The sequence below is a fragment of the Coturnix japonica genome, chromosome 34, assembly GCF_054131305.1.
Source record: "Coturnix japonica strain WE chromosome 34, WE-NBRP24, whole genome shotgun sequence".
NCBI lineage: Eukaryota > Metazoa > Chordata > Aves > Galliformes > Phasianidae > Coturnix > Coturnix japonica.
In genome coordinates this window covers 1,483,803-1,498,633 of record NC_140696.1, presented here as the reverse complement: position 1 = coordinate 1,498,633, position 14,831 = coordinate 1,483,803, and the positions used below count along the sequence as shown (strand labels likewise).

General features: G+C 50.7%; 4 protein-coding genes across 9 annotated transcripts in view; 2 read left to right on the top strand and 2 right to left on the bottom strand.

The window, feature by feature from the left end:
- Positions 1-104: 104 nt before the first annotated feature.
- Positions 105-2,593, bottom strand: HSPB2 (heat shock protein family B (small) member 2). The gene is made up of 2 exons (XM_015883833.3): positions 2,458-2,593; positions 105-1,477 (listed from the first exon to the last, which is right to left on the bottom strand). Exons 1-2 carry the CDS (start codon positions 2,549-2,551, stop codon positions 1,029-1,031), a joined length of 543 nt encoding a protein of 180 aa, XP_015739319.2. The 5' UTR covers positions 2,552-2,593; the 3' UTR covers positions 105-1,028.
- A 1,716-nt stretch (positions 2,594-4,309) lies between these two features.
- On the top strand, positions 4,310-7,693 carry CRYAB (crystallin alpha B). 2 transcript variants are annotated; one of them, XM_015883834.3, is made up of 3 exons: positions 4,310-4,547; positions 6,108-6,230; positions 7,364-7,693. In XM_015883834.3, the coding sequence occupies exons 1-3, from the start codon at positions 4,350-4,352 to the stop codon at positions 7,565-7,567; spliced, it is 525 nt and encodes a 174-aa protein (XP_015739320.1). In that variant the 5' UTR covers positions 4,310-4,349; the 3' UTR covers positions 7,568-7,693. The 2 variants fall into 2 exon arrangements, with proteins under 2 accessions (XP_015739320.1, XP_032304979.1); XM_032449088.2 differs by lacking the exon at positions 4,310-4,547 and adding an exon at positions 5,061-5,572.
- Positions 7,694-9,147: 1,454 nt separating this feature from the next.
- On the bottom strand, positions 9,148-11,652 carry CFAP68 (cilia and flagella associated protein 68). The gene is made up of 3 exons (XM_015884153.3): positions 10,650-11,652; positions 10,129-10,195; positions 9,148-9,445 (listed from the first exon to the last, which is right to left on the bottom strand). The coding sequence occupies exons 1-3, from the start codon at positions 10,845-10,847 to the stop codon at positions 9,276-9,278; spliced, it is 435 nt and encodes a 144-aa protein (XP_015739639.1). The 5' UTR covers positions 10,848-11,652; the 3' UTR covers positions 9,148-9,275.
- Positions 11,653-12,031: 379 nt separating this feature from the next.
- The window catches only part of LOC107324267 (ALG9 alpha-1,2-mannosyltransferase), a 29,627-nt gene continuing 26,827 nt past the window's right edge, over positions 12,032-14,831 (top strand). For 2 of the 5 annotated variants that reach the window (XM_085525827.1, XM_015884151.3), the window contains exons 1-4: positions 12,296-12,477; positions 13,063-13,219; positions 13,647-13,850; positions 14,449-14,607. In XM_085525827.1, the coding sequence (XP_085381953.1) occupies positions 12,312-12,477; positions 13,063-13,219; positions 13,647-13,850; positions 14,449-14,607 (686 nt within the window). In that variant the 5' untranslated portion in view covers positions 12,296-12,311. Of the gene's footprint in view, positions 12,130-12,295; positions 12,478-13,062; positions 13,220-13,646; positions 13,851-14,448; positions 14,608-14,831 lie in introns of those variants that run through there. The other 3 variants (XM_085525826.1, XM_085525825.1, XM_085525824.1) reach the window with 3 other exon arrangements.

The following is a 14,831-nucleotide window of genomic DNA, read 5'->3' as shown; positions in this document are numbered from 1 at the left end:
CTGATCCGGAAGGAGCAGTCAGTTCTTGCCCTTCCAAGCAGGTGACTGGTAGTCACTAATGTGGGACTGTCTCTGGAATTATTACTAATAACCTCGACAAAACCTGCTGAAAAGGTGATTTTTATTTTGGCGTCATCTGAATTATTCACTGGCCCTCCTTCCTAACAGAGAGGAGTGCAGAAGACTGCAGCCACATTCTGGCAGGAAGAGGCTTTTCTCTATCCCATAGGAGGGCTGCACTGATCTGTGCCAGTGCCCCCATATTTGGCCAGTGACACAGCATTCTGGCTGCTTTAATTGGCACAGACAAGGATTGTGCCTGACGCCTGCTGAACCCTGGGGCTGGCTGGGCAGCAGGTGCCACTGACAGCAATACACCCGATCCCCGGCCCCACGTCACAGGGCTGTGAGGACATTTCTCATGTAGCTGGTAGCTTCACCATGACTGAAAAAGGGGCAGAACTCTCATTTATGGGACTCTTCTCCAGACGAGCTCAGCATGAACTCTCCACTGTTCTGCTCCTTGCATCCCAAGCCACCAAGACATCATCCATCCTTCCTGCTGCGAGTACTGTGACCAGGAACAGTGTGAATCCAAGGAAAATGAGAGAGGCTTGGAGGCAGATTTATTCCTCTTTCCATTCTAGAGCTGTGGGTACTCAGCAGCATTGCATCTCCACACAGGCCAGCCACCAGCAAGGTGCTGGGATTGCACAGGCAGGTGCAGAGCCTCAGAGCATTGGGTGAGAACATCCCTTGCACTGTGGGGCAAGAGAAGGCCATGGTGCTTGATGGGCACCCAGGAGAAAAACTTGCATTAGAGTCCCTCCCATGAACACTTTAGTCCCCCTGTTTTTTCATTTCCAAGCCCCTTCTTCCAACCATCAGCCTTGAGAAGCAGAAGTCTGGCATATGTACAGCTGTATCCCAGCCCTTCTAAACGTTGATGGTGAGAAACAGGGGCCTGGCACAGTAACTCCCCTCACTACCCTCCCCCCCTTCCCTGCTCAAGCCCAGCTTTGGGGCCTTTAGGATTCTTCCCTCCCTTTTCCTTCCTCAGACAGTTCTTCCTGCCCCGTTGTGTCCTCCTGGATTATTTTCACTTTGATGATCCTGGCCTTCACCTCCTTTCCCGTTCGGGGTGCCACGATGCTCAGAATGCCATCGTGGGACAGGGTGGCTCTCATCAGCAAGGGGTCGACGTCCAGCGGGAGGATGTAGGTCCTGGTGAACTCTCTGGAGATGAAGCCGTGGCGGTCAGCCCTCTGGGGGTGCTGCCCCACCACCTCCAGCAGGTTGTCCACAGTGCGCACTGTCAGCTCATCAGGCAGGAAGTGGCAGACATCCAGGAACACCTGGTACTTGTGGTCATTGAGGCTGACCTCTGAGGTGCCTCGATCCAGCTGCTTGTTGATCCGAGGCCTGATGTAGTAGCCATGGTACAGGGCAGGGGCTAAAATCTCGCATGGGGACACACCTAGAAATAAGACCCAGTGGGAAGTGTGAGGTTTCCCAGGGAAAGGGGTGGAGAAAGATGATCAGTGGGGAGGCTGGGTCCTGCAAACACCTTGATTTTGCTGCTGCATCGGTTCTGCGGTGGGGACAGAAGCTCTGCCATTTCCTACCTTTGCTCCTCCAAATTGCACACTCAGTGCCAGACGCCCATCTGCCACAAGCTGAGGGCTGGCTGGGCATCTGCTGGGTGGACTGGGAGAGGCTGGTGGATGCATTGGGTGCTAAGCAACGCAAAACCCATGGCTGGGGCTGGGCATGGAAAATGCTGATGGTGAAGACACTGCCCTGAAGAACTAAAGGCCTTTTGTTTGCCATTGTCCGGAGGGCTTTCTTTGGATCTTTTTGCCTTTTCACGCTGTTGTGCCGATGCTGAATGGTTCTGCTGCTGCCCACATTCTTTCCTCTCTGCCAGCCATTGCCAGGCTTTGTACTTAACACCCCAGCTCAGCTTTTCTCCACGGTCCCTGGCTACAAAATCTCCCCCACGCACACCTCCCCAGCAGTAGTTTTCTAAACTCCCCCTGTCCCGCTGTAGGCAGGGTGGGACTGCTGCTGGCTCATCTCTCCCATGAGCAGGGTGCAGCCTCCACTGGCAAAGGAGATGAGCACTGGAACATGTCCTGCATAGCCTCAGCCTCTGTGAGGTGTGTGTGAGGCAGGGGGCATGAGGGAGCAGCGCTTTGCTCCATGCTGCAGAGCATGTGCATGAATAACAGGCCACTGGAGGCACAGGGGAGGGACACAGGAGCCAGCACTGGGCATGGAAGGAGGAGGTGGACCTTCCTCAGAGAGTCCCTGACTGTGCCTTGGCTATCCTCCTGGTTTTGCCTGGGATCCCATGCTTGGTCTTCCTTGGATCCTGAAGCTCCTCCCCAGAGGGACTCTATCAGCCCCCTGCACCTGAAGACAGAGAACTGCTGGGGGTCCCATCTCCCTGCTTACCTTCTCCAAAGTTCTGGTCGTAGATCTTGCTGGGGTTGGCGAACTCGTACTCTGAGCTCATGGGGTAGGCGTGGGGCACCGTCCGCGCGGCCATGGCAAGCTGAGGAACAGGCCTGTCCAAGCTCTCACTGCCTCTGAGAGCGAAGGCTGCAGATTGCAAGGTTTTAGTTGGGTGAATTCCACAGGGAGGAGTGTGTGATAAAAAGACGGACCAAAATAGCTGTGCACACAGGCCCCGGGCCGCCTCGCCAGGGTGACGAGGGCAGCTCCTCATTGCATTCCTGTAGAGCTGCAGGCTCTGACTGCCGGCGGGGTGCAATCCTGCACCCCCTGGCTCACCACCTTGGGCAGGGAACAAGAGGCAGGAACAGGGCACCCAGCACTGCCCCTGCCAACCCAGCAGGGCACAGGGCTATGCCTAATGGTGGCTGATGCTTGGTCAGGTTGTGTGCAGTCATGCAAAGTCATCGCTGTGAGTTTATCGCTCATATCAACCCCACAGAAAGGGATCTGTTTCCCCCAGAAGCTGAGTCTTTTGTTCCTGGGAGTGGTAAGGTGCTGCAGACCGCTAAGTGGCACTGAACAGGGTGCAGACCCTGATGCTGACACTCCAGAACTGTGCCACTGTGAGCCAGCTGACCAGGCTGTGCCTTGGCCAGGGCTTCAGTGCTGCTCAGTGGGACCAGAGAAATGCCTGTGCTGGAGGTGGTGCATTAACCAGAGTCTGAAACTGGCCTAGATCCACTTTTACTGAACTGGGTGTTAGTACCCATTTAAGCTCCTTGTACTCTGAAACCAGAGATTTCCATGTCTCTGCAGTGCGAGAGAGCAGGTGCACTACTGCTGACGTAACATGGAACTGGATAAAGTATTTATGGCTGGGGCTTCTGCAGAGAGAATTCTACACCCTAATCTTGCAGGCAAGTGAACAGGAAGAGAGTCAGGCCCTTTTGCAGGGGACCGGTGGTGCTAGCAGTGAGAATCATGTGCCCTCAAGCCAGAAGTCTGTATTTAAGTTGCAGATAATCAGAGCTCTTGTCCTTAAAGGACAGCTGCTGGGCTGAACCCAGCCTCATGATCTGAACTGATAGCTGCTGGGCACAGGCAGATCAAGGTAGTTTGCATCCCAGAGAAGGCAAGCAGTGGTGCAGCTCTGCAGGGCTGCTGTGTGCCTGCTTTATCTCTGCTCACAGGGTGCTGGGCTCTTCTGCCCTCTCCAGCAGAGCGATTTCTCGAGTGGGCAAAGGACAAGAGTTGTCAGCTGATGCTCTGTGGAAACCATCCTTAGTGTGCACACACCAGCAGGTGCTCAGGTATGGTGCTCACCAGGCTGCAGAGCTGCACACCAGGGTACCTCAGCACAGACCTTTTGGGGTCCATGTTGCCCTCTCATTAAGGCCTGGGGCTTCCTTCACTTTAAGGGAAGGCAGAGCCCTTTCTTGGCGCGTGGGTGCAGTGGGGAACTGTAGCCTTGGTGCCGTCACTGGGAACAACAGTCCCTTGTCCTTTTCCATGTGAACCAAAGATAGGAGCTGCATTGATCCTGCTGGCATCCAAAGCAGCTGGGAACATCCGCCAAGCCTGCCTGGGACTCAACAGATAAACAGCACGTGGGGTGCAGAGAGGGTGGCTGGGCAGCTTGGCTTCTTGCTGTCCCATTAGTGTCCTTCTTCTCCCCTTCCCCCTCCTCCTTAGCAGTCTGTTCAAACCCCCGGACGCTCCTGGGCACTGCTGAAGGGACCAGTCCCGGACTGGGACAATAAAATCCCTGACACCACTATTTGAGAGGCCTCGGGGGGAGAGGCCCCGCCAGCCGCACGGGTATAAAGCTGCCCCCTGTGCTGGGCACAGCACCGCAGCAGTTGTTTGCTTGGCTCCTCTGTCGCACTCCGATGGATATCACCATTCACAACCCCCTGATCCGCAGACCTCTGTTTTCTTGGTTAACACCGAGCCGTATCTTTGACCAGCTATTTGGAGAGCACCTGCAGGAGTCAGAGCTGCTCCCTACGTCCCCCAGCTTCAGCCCCTTCCTGATGAGATCCCCCTTCTTTCGGATGCCCAGTTGGCTGGAGACGGGACTCTCAGAGGTAATCTTCCTTGCTTACTGTTTCTTGTTACCACTAGGTGCACATCCTGACGGGTCTGGAGCTGGGGACCCGGGAGAGCTGGGACACTGCTTGTAGGTAGTTAATAGGAAATCTATTATGAGGAAAAGAGTGCTGAGTTCTTGCCTCTGCTCCTTGGTGTTAGGCAAGGACCTCTGCACTCTCTGCTAATCACTTGTAACTGAGAGCAAATATTGCCACAGCCATGGGCACAGAGACAAACTGAGCTGTGTGTGTGCTGTGAATGACTGTAGAAGCCAGCAAGAGAAAGGAGGAAGCCTGATTTCTCTGTCTGCCCTGAAAAATTTTACATTCTGCGTCCTCCTGAGAAGCAGAGGGGCAGTGGGACCCCGTGCCAGGCAGCATGGGAGCCCCCAGATGCTGAGTAGAAAGGCCCAAGCTAAAGCATCTCTGCCAGGCAGAGCAGTGTTTTCAGAGAGATATGGGATGGGAGGACCTTTAAATGGCCATCTGCTTCGGGGGCTGAGGCACGCAGCTCAAATGACTTTGCTCAGCATGCAGGTCAGATGCCTATGTGCAAATCTGAACTGATAGCTGCAATTACAGAGTTACTCAAAGCCAGTGGAGTGAGAGGGAAGTATTTTCTTAATCTTTGCTTAATGTTTCCCTTGGTTTAGTCACCTGGTCTGGTCATATGCTGAAGCAGCCATAATAAGCACCACAGGTAACAACATCAACATCTGACTTTTTCAGTGGAGAAATCTTCACAGTAATCTAGCAAAAGGAGCAGGAAGCCCTCCAGGTAAAACTGAGGAAACCAGTAACCAGAAAGCTAGAACTGGCATGGAAGCTGCCTCCATGTCCCAAAACAGAGCTGCAGGAGGCTCGCGTTTTCCCTGACTGTGACTGCAGCAGGAAGGCAGAGACAGCCAGCCTGCATTGCCGTGTCCCACTGACTTATCCAAGACAGGCAGAAAATGCAAATTCAACCTCAGGAGCAAGCAAAAAGCAGCATTTGCTGGAGATGATAAAGTGCAGAATGGAAGGTAAGGATGCAAGATGAGCAGCAGGTGACTCAGAGTTTCAGCAGTAGCCCTGCTGCTCAGATAAGAGGGGTGAGCTGGTAGTGCTGCTCAGCTGAGACACGCTATTTTTGTTTTTAAAGAGTGACAACGCAGGGGAAAGCCTGCAAGTGACACAGATGAGCTGCAGCCAGCTGCACACTCTGTTTCTTTTTCCAGAAAGACTTAGCAAAATCCAGCTGCAGAGACTGGAAATCTCCAGACACCTCAGAAAAAGTAGATAGGAGTCAGTTTTAACAAATTCAGATTGAGAAAGTCTCTTTCTTATTTCCCAGAAAATATCTATTCTCTGTTTATCCTGAGAGAAAGCATCATGTTTTATGTGCTGTAGTGGTGGGCATGAATGGAGCAGGCTAGCAAGAGCCAGATGAGAACCCCAGGACTGAAAACAGGAGGTCAGACAGTGCGTGTGGGGAGCCCAGCGTGAGCGTGACTTGCTGCATGTTGAGAGTCTGATGAAGCTGAAACCTCTGCCTGAAGTCGTCTCCTTGTTTTACAGATGCGACTGGAGAAAGACAAATTTTCTGTAAATCTTGATGTGAAGCATTTCTCCCCCGAGGAGCTAAAAGTGAAGGTGATTGGGGACATGATAGAAATTCATGGGAAACACGAGGAGCGCCAGGTACTTCTGTGTCACTGTTAACCAATGTGTGCTTCTTCACCTATGGTTAAACAAGGAAGCTGCAGAACAATCCTCCTCTGTGCTCTTCTGAAACACTTCCAGTGTTTTTGATCAACCAGTCCTAATGGAAGATGCTCTATGCAAACCCCCAGCTGATCCCAGACTGGGCAGCAGCAGAGTGGAGATTTAGTGCTGGTATTGCATGAACTGTGAACTGAACTGGAAAATCAACTTTGAAATAAGCATTTCTGGGCCTCCCTCTTTCTGGAAGAGGACAGGAATGCAGAGAAGCATTCAATAAGTTAACAATGAGCTGTAATAATTAAACCGCATAACGAATGAATGCATTGCCATGTTCCATTAGCAAGAAGCTATCTCTTCTTGAAAAAATACCCATTTACCAACTTACAGTCCTTAAAGGCTGTACTCTGCTGTCAGCCATCCCATTGCTTACTGGCTCTGTGGCAAAAGGTCAAAGAGAGGCCAAAAGCCACGTCCAAAGCTGTATGTAACAGGGATTACCTATCCTCCTATCCTTGCAAGAAGGAAACAAATCCTAAAGTACCTGTGTCATTGTACCCATCAGCTCCAAAACTTCTGGGTGCCCAGATCTGTCAGTCAAATGCAGCACTACTCATAGACACTGGAAGCCTGTAATTCTGAAATAGCTTCTGCGGGGTTTTTTTTGTTTGTTTGTTTTTTGTTTGTTTTGGCTAAGAAATGAATCCAGAGCTAGAGCTGAGATGAGCTCACTGGGGAGCTGCATATGCTGTGGGCCCTGGAGACCCTCAGGAGGAGGAGCTGCTGGTTCTGCAGGTAGCTGTAACTCCTGCATCTTAGCCATGACAGCACAACACTGTGAAACGAAGCTGGCAGACACAAGAGCTGGAGGAGAAAGCCTCATCCTGCAAAGGGTGCCTGCACCACCTGCAGGGGCAGGGTAATCTCACTTCAGCTCTTCTCAGATTTTTACAAAGGCAATCTCATAATAAAAACTCTTTTAACTTACTGAAAAGTTTTCTTTTGGGAGCTGAAGCTTTCTCAACTCAGACTATGTGCTGAAGGCCCATAGTATAGGTGGAGCTGAGGGAACACTTCTAATCAGGGCTGTTTCTTCTCTTCTCTTTTTGAAGGATGAGCATGGCTTTATTGCCAGGGAGTTCAGCAGGAAATACAGGATCCCAGCTGAAGTGGATCCCCTGACCATAACCTCATCACTCTCTCTGGATGGAGTCCTGACAGTGACCGCACCAAGGAAACAAAGCGATGTCCCTGAGCGCAATATTCCTATCACCCGTGAAGAGAAGCCTGCCATTGCAGGATCCCAGAGGAAGTAGGCTGCTATATAACGTCATGCCAAGGCCATTCAAGAGCACTTCCCATCAGATGCCAGCTGTACTCAATGGCCACTCTTGTTTATTTATGCTGAGTAAATTTACTAACAAATAAAACACGAATAAGCACTCTGTATTTTTTCGTTTGGAGCACCTGAGACAATGGAAGTGTTGGCTCAAGAAAGCCATGTAAGTTTGCTGTGTAGGGAAACATACCTGGCATCATTCTTGCTTACAGCTTGAGTGGCAGGTGTGCCCAGGAGAGCTTGTCTCAGTGTTCAAAAATACTTTACTGGTATAACTTCATTTACTCTGATGTTTTGCAAACATCTAACTGCATGAGCCTTTCCTTTCAGTGTTTTCTGAGGATTTCTGGGTGTTTCACAAACAATAGAAGAGTTTCTCCAGTGGAGATTATGCCGGAATGACAATTTCATGACAATCAAAACCTATTCAAAGTGTGGGTGTCAGATAAAAACTGAACAGGGAACAGCTGTATCTTGTATTTCTAGAATGATTCATGCCACACAAAAGCATTCAAGTGCTGCAATCACTTGGGAGCGGTTGCAGATGACAACTGCATAGCTGCAGTAAACAAAGATACATCCAGAGAGAAGTAAAATGTCCTGCTCTCATGGTGCAAACCACATCATGCTGAAACTATGTTGTCTGTGCCCTTCAAACAATAAATAGCATCTGAAGTCTAGAGTATTCATCTGATTTATGCTAATGCTTTTGAATGGTGCAAAACAATACTAAGTCCTTCTCGTGTGTCAGAATCTGCTTAGCACCTCTCTTCAAAGAGATACATGCAGAAAGGGAAGTCTGTATTATTACTGGAACAATTTCTATAATTCTTGAAAAAAGAAAAATGAGAGGAGAGGAGAGGAGAGGAGAGGAGAGGAGAGGAGAGGAGAGGAGAGGAGAGGAGAGGAGAGGAGAGGAGAGGAGAGGAGAGGAGAGGAGAGGAGAGGAGAGGAGAGGAGAGGAGAGGAGAGGAGAGGAGAGGAGAGGAGAGGAGAGGAGAGGAGAGGAGAGGAGAGGAGAGGAGAGGAGAGGAGAGGAGAGGAGAGAGAAAAAATGCAACTGATCTGTTGCACAGGTCATTGTACTCAGCTATCACTGATGAGGTATTGGAACAGACTGTCCAGGAAGGGGTGAAGTCTCCACACCTGGAGGTGTTTAAGGAAGGGGTAGATGTGGCACTGACGAGCACAGCTGGCAGTGAATGGTTGGACTGGATGACCTGAAAAGGTCTTTTCTGACCTTAATGATTCTATGATTCTATGACCCATTTTCTACGTCCCTTATATCTGCTAAGACAAAAAATTAGAAGAGATTGGTTAAAATATCAGATAAACTCAGCATGCAAACTTCTTCCATGGCTTTAAGTGAAAGGAATACAATGAGCACTCAGTGATGTGGGATCATTTTCAAATACACCAGATCCCACCTGAATGCCAAGCTCTAGTTTAAGAAGTTCTACCAGATAAGGTGTTAGTTGAGCTTCAGTGACAAGGTGCAGCATGACAGAAACTCTCAGGTTAATGACAAACAATACAGCTGAGAAAGCAGGAGCAACATATTTCACAAGATGCTATATTTGGCTTTAATGCAGGACAGGTTGTTTTGGTTTGAGGGATATCTTTGCAGCACTGCTAGCAGACAGGCCTCCTGTTATCCTGAAGTCATAGTCTGCAGATTCCTTCACCTATTGCTTTTTCTGCATCCTTTTTGTTCCTTCTCTGAGTGCTGGACATGAGCAGTTGCTAAGCAGAGGCTTGTGGTCTATTGTGTAGCAGGACCGGGCAGTTGATTTGAACAAAGGAGGTTCCAACTCAGGCTGGTGGCATGGAAACCAGTGAGGTTCTTGTTGAAATCCTGAAAGAAAAAACAGCCAACTTGAGAAAGAACATTTAAAATAGTAAGAAGTTTTCCAACAAGTGTAAATGGGGGAATCTTTTCTACAGAACAGGGATTTGTTAGAATCACAGAATCATTAAGGTTAGAAAAGGCCTCCAAGATGATGTCGTCCAACCCACCACCTACCACCAATATTTCCCCACTAAAACATATCCCTCAGTACTATATCGACCCTTCCCTTGAACACCTCCAGGGGCAATGACTCCACCACCTCGCAGGGCAGCCTGTGCCAGCATCCAACCACTCAGAGAAGAAAAGCCAGCTCCTGCTGCTGACGTAACCAGGATGCTGTTGGCCTTCTTATACCACCTGGGCACACTGCTGGCTCACGTTCAACCTGGTGCCAACCACCACCCACAGGTCCTTTTCTTCCACAAAAGCTCAGACTCAGAAACAAGAAATGGGACTTTTCAATGTAAACTTCCCAGGAATAAGTGTGATGAGGGCAGGTAGGCAAGAACACATGATATGCGAGCGCTGCTCCCTGAAAGACTCAGAAGATCTGTTCTGTGATGGTGCAGGTATACAGCTCAACAGTGAGAGAACAGCAGTCTGTCATCTCTGGGCACAATGTCATACAGAAGATCCTCCTTAACCTTGCGACAGAACAAACAGGTTTTGTTTCAGTTTTGCACACATACTTCTTCTTCTCTGATCCTTGTCCTTGTTGTAATCCGAAGAGTACGTTGTTTCAAAGCAGTGGGAGTACTGGAAAGAAAAACTCACATTTAACGCCGCCAAATATAAACTAAAAACTTCAGCATTTTGTATGTTACAGGAGGATCAAAGTATCTGCAATCACACCCCTACTTTAAAGTCTGCCTGAGGTAAGATCACAAAGCTTGGGTGACTTCTTTTCTTTCACCATCTGAAGGCAAAGAGTAGGGCTGAGAAGAAATGAAGAAGCATTTCTCACAGCTTCTGCCCTGCAGTAGAACTATTGTAGAGTGCTCACCAGAGGAAAGGGATTGGCTTTGCATTTTGAAAATCCAATAGAAAAGAGCAGGAGCAGGGCAGCAATAAGGAAGCTATTCATGGCAGGCTCACCTCTATGATACCCAAAGCTGATGGAATGGATAATGCCCTGTGTATGGGACTAATTCAGTGATCAAGGAATATCTCAGCTGAGATTTGCTACATCCATGAAAGGCCCAGCACGTACTTGCGAAGGAAGTGGTTTGTGTTGTGCAAAGTTCCGGATGTCATAGCGCTCTTCATTCCAGTTCCCTATAAGTACTTTGGGTGAATAATCGCTCTCATTGGTGGTGCACCTCCAGCCAAACTGGGAGAACTTGTTGGTTTCTGTCCACACCTCCCCATAGCCAGTTGCATGCTTAAGGCCATTGAGGAAGCTGAACATGGTCTGAATTTGATCTGGGTACAGAGCGCAGCAGTGAGCAGTTTAGGCTTAAGCCACACCTAACAGCACAGAATGTCACACTTTCACTACCCCGGTAACCTGGCAGGGACCACACCTCTCTGGCTGTGACAGAAGCCAACAATCCTAGAACTGTTTGAGTTGGAAGGGACCCTGAAAGGCCGCCCAGTGCCACTCCGTGCAGTGCACAGGGACACCCACAGCTCCAGCAGTGCTCAGAGCCCCGTCCAGCCTGACCTTGGCTGTGTGCAGGGACGGGGCACCACCGCCTCTCTGGGCAACCTGTGCCAGTGCCTCACCGCCCTCAGTGCCAAACTTTCTTCCTTAACTCCAGTCTCAATCTCCCCTCTTGTAGTCTGAAGTCATTTCCCCTTCTCCCATCTCACAGACACCACTACAGAGTCTGTCCCCTTCCTTCTCACAGCCCCTTTAGATACTCACAGGCCTCTCTCAGCTCTCCCTGCAGCCCCTCTTTTCCATGCCTATGAACACATGCTGGGTCCTCTCATAGGACCCAGCCCCAGCTCTCAGCCTGTCCTCGCAGGGAGGGCTTTCATCCCTGGCCCCATTTCTGTGTCCCTCCTCTGGACTCGCTCCAGCAGCTCCACGTCTCTCCTGCCCTGAGGACTCCACCTGTGGACGCAGTGCTCCAGGTGAGCTGGCACAGCACAGCAGAGGGGCAGGAGCACCTCCCTGCCCTGCTGCCTGCACTGCTCTGGGTGCAGCCCGGGCTCCGCTTGGCTTTCTGTGCTGCGAGGGCACACTGCTGCCTCATGTCCAGCTGCCACCCACCAGTACCCCCGGCCCTTTTCGGCAGGGCTGTGCTCTGTCCTTACGTCCCCCAGCTTGTACTGACAGCGGCTGCTGCCATGACCCAGGTGCAGACCTTGCACTTGGCTTTGTTGAACCTCCTGATGTTCCCCTGGGCCCAGAGCTCAGCCTGTCTGGGTCTCTCCGGATGCCATCCTGTCCCTCAGGTGTATCAATGGCATCACACAGCTTGGGGTCATCATCAAACTGCTGAGGGTGTACCCGATCCCACTGTCAGTGTCACCACTGATGATGTTACAGATCACGGGTCCCACCACTTGCCACCCGTGTCCATCTGGACATTGACCCATTTACCACCACAGCCAGCGGCATCAGAGGACGGCATTCATTCATTCCAGACGTGACAAAGCTTTCTGGGTGGTACATTAAGCATTTACTTTCCTAAAAAAAGGAACCTAAACAAGAATTTCTCCGCTTCACACGCAACCACGAGGTAACTCAGCCACCTTACAAACAGAGGCATTCATTCACCCAGCCCGCAGAGCACCCACGCCCAGACCAGCGCTGCCCTCCCGGCTGAGCCCCGCGCCGCCTCCCGCACGGCTCGCGGCGCACACGGAGAGCGGCGTCACCGGGCGGCGCCGGGCGGAAGCGCAGCCATCGGGGAGCGGAGCGATGGCGGAGAGCCGCGTTCTGCTGCTGGGCGAAGGCAACTTCTCGTTCGCCGCCGCGCTCTGCGAGGCCGCCGGGACCCGCGTGGTGGCCACCTGCTACGAGAGGGAGGAGGAGGTGGTGGCGCGGGGCCGGGCCGCGGAGAACATCCGGAGACTGCGGGACAGGGGTGGGTGGGCGCTGCGGAGCATCGCGGGTCCCGCGTGCCGCTCGGGGTGGGGCTGCCCGGGGTATGAGCGCCCACGGGCAGAGCGGCCGAAGGACCCGTTAGTGGAGCTCTGCGCGGAGCAATGGGAGAGTGGACGCGCCCGCTTTCCTGACACGTGGGTGGCGAGAGCACGGATGGGCTCTAATGTGGGCCAGTCCTAGAATGGTTTGAGTTGGACGGGACCCTGCAAGGCCGCCCGGTGCCACTCCGTGCAGTGCACAGGGACACCCACAGCTCCAGCAGTGCTCAGAGCCCCGTCCAGCCTGACCTTGGCTGTGTGCAGGGACGGGGCACCACCGCCTCTATGGGCAACCTGTGCCAGTGCCTCACCGCCCTCAGTGCCAAACCTTCTTCCTTATCTCCAGTCTCAATCTCCCCTCTTGTAGTCTGAGGCCATTTCCCCTTCTCCCATCACACAGACCCCACTAAAGAGTCTGTCCCCTTCTTCCTTGCAGCCCTCCTTTGTATACTGAAAGGAGAGCTTTAATTGCTGGCTTATTTAAAATACTCCGTAACGAGATTCTTGGTTTTTGTTTACTTTTGAAGGAGCTGAAGTTCTGTTTTCTGTGGACTGCACCAAGCTGAAGGACTATTTTTTACAAGCAAAAAGAGAATTTGACTGCATTTATTTCAACTTCCCTCACTGTGGGAGGAAGGCTGGGGTGGTGAAGAACAGAGAGCTGCTCTCATGCTTCTTCCATAGGTGAGTCGAGCAGAGTTAGTCCTGGGCTCACTGACTGCAATTGTGAAGGTTGGATGAGACCCCTACGATCATATAGTCCAACCACACACCTACTGCCAATGCTGCCCAGTAATTGTATCCCTATATACCACATCTCCACAGTTCCTGAACACCTGCACAGACAGTGGCTCACCACCCCCCTGGGCAGCCTGTGCCAGTACCTGACCACTCTTGGAGAAGAAATTTTTCCTAATATCCATCCTGTGGTGTAACTTGAGGCCACCATCTTTCATGTTGTTGCTGTTTTGTAGGAACAGAGGCTGACACCCACCTCTCTACAGCCTTGCAAGGCAATATACCTTCCTAGCACCGCTGCAGCTCCTTGCAGGCGTTGCATGATTTCTGGATGTGCTAACATGATGCCTCTTGTTGCCTGCTTCCTTTCCAGCTGTGCAGAAGTGCTGACGCAGGATGGAGAGGTGCGTGTGGCTCTCTGCAGGGGGCAGGGTGGCACACCTGCCGATCAGCCCAAGAGAGAGTGGCACAACAGCTGGCAGGTGGTGGCAGTGGCAGCAGGAGCCGGCTTCATCCTGAGTGACGTTCATCCCTTCCAAGCAGAGACTGCCCATGGCTATGAATGTACGGGGTACAGGTACCTGCGGTGTGGCAAAGCTGAGAAGATACATGTCCATACATCATGCCTGTCACACTCATATGACCTTTTAGTATGTTGTTTATTGGAGAGAGAAACTATTTAATTTCCCTAAAACAGCTGCAGTTCATCTTTGCCTGTAAGCAGAGTAGCCCAGAAGGAAATGCAAGCTTATTGAGAAAGTACGCTTTAAAAGATAAAGTTATCTTAGAACTTTAAAGGTCAGAATGGTCTGTTTCAGAGCAAAAGTCAAACTTAGCCTAAAGACAACGTGGGGACTGGGGTATATGTGTCTGACTGAGACAGCCGCAGCATGGTTGGTGTTGGCAGGGACCTCCAGCAATCAGTTAATTGCAGTTCAACTGCAGAGCCAGGTAGAACAAGTCACTCAGAGCAAGATGCAGACCAAACATTATTTGTGCAGGTTGTTTCAGTATTGGACCATCTATCCATAAAAAGCTAAGTTGCATTTTTGTTGTGTAACAAGATCAAAAATTCAGCAAGGGTTGTGTTAGTGTTAGGGTGAATTATCTTTGTCACCCTCACATTAAGTCTAGGAAAGAGTCAATGATTTTGCTGTGCTTTTATGTATTGCCAGGAGTCAAGATAAATCCTTCTGTATAGAGGGTGCTTTAAATCATGTTTTTACACGAAGCACGCCACTCCTGTATTACAAACCTCTGATCTGTGAGATACAACTGGAAAGACAAAGAATTTCTTTTCAAGTACCACAAGTACTTGTGGATAAAATTAACAGGTAAGTTATACAGCTGGTATCAGTTTGGCTTTAACACACACGTACTCTCAGTGGGAATGACCAGGATGGGCCTCTGATAAAAAGGAACTATTTCATATTCTCTTCTTTTCCCTGTATAGAATTTTCTTTCCCATTTCTTCTTGAGGTCTGCTTCATGTTATGGTTATAGTTATGGCCTACTTAAAAAAAGTCTGTGGAAGAAAAAAGAAACTCTGTGGTTGAGT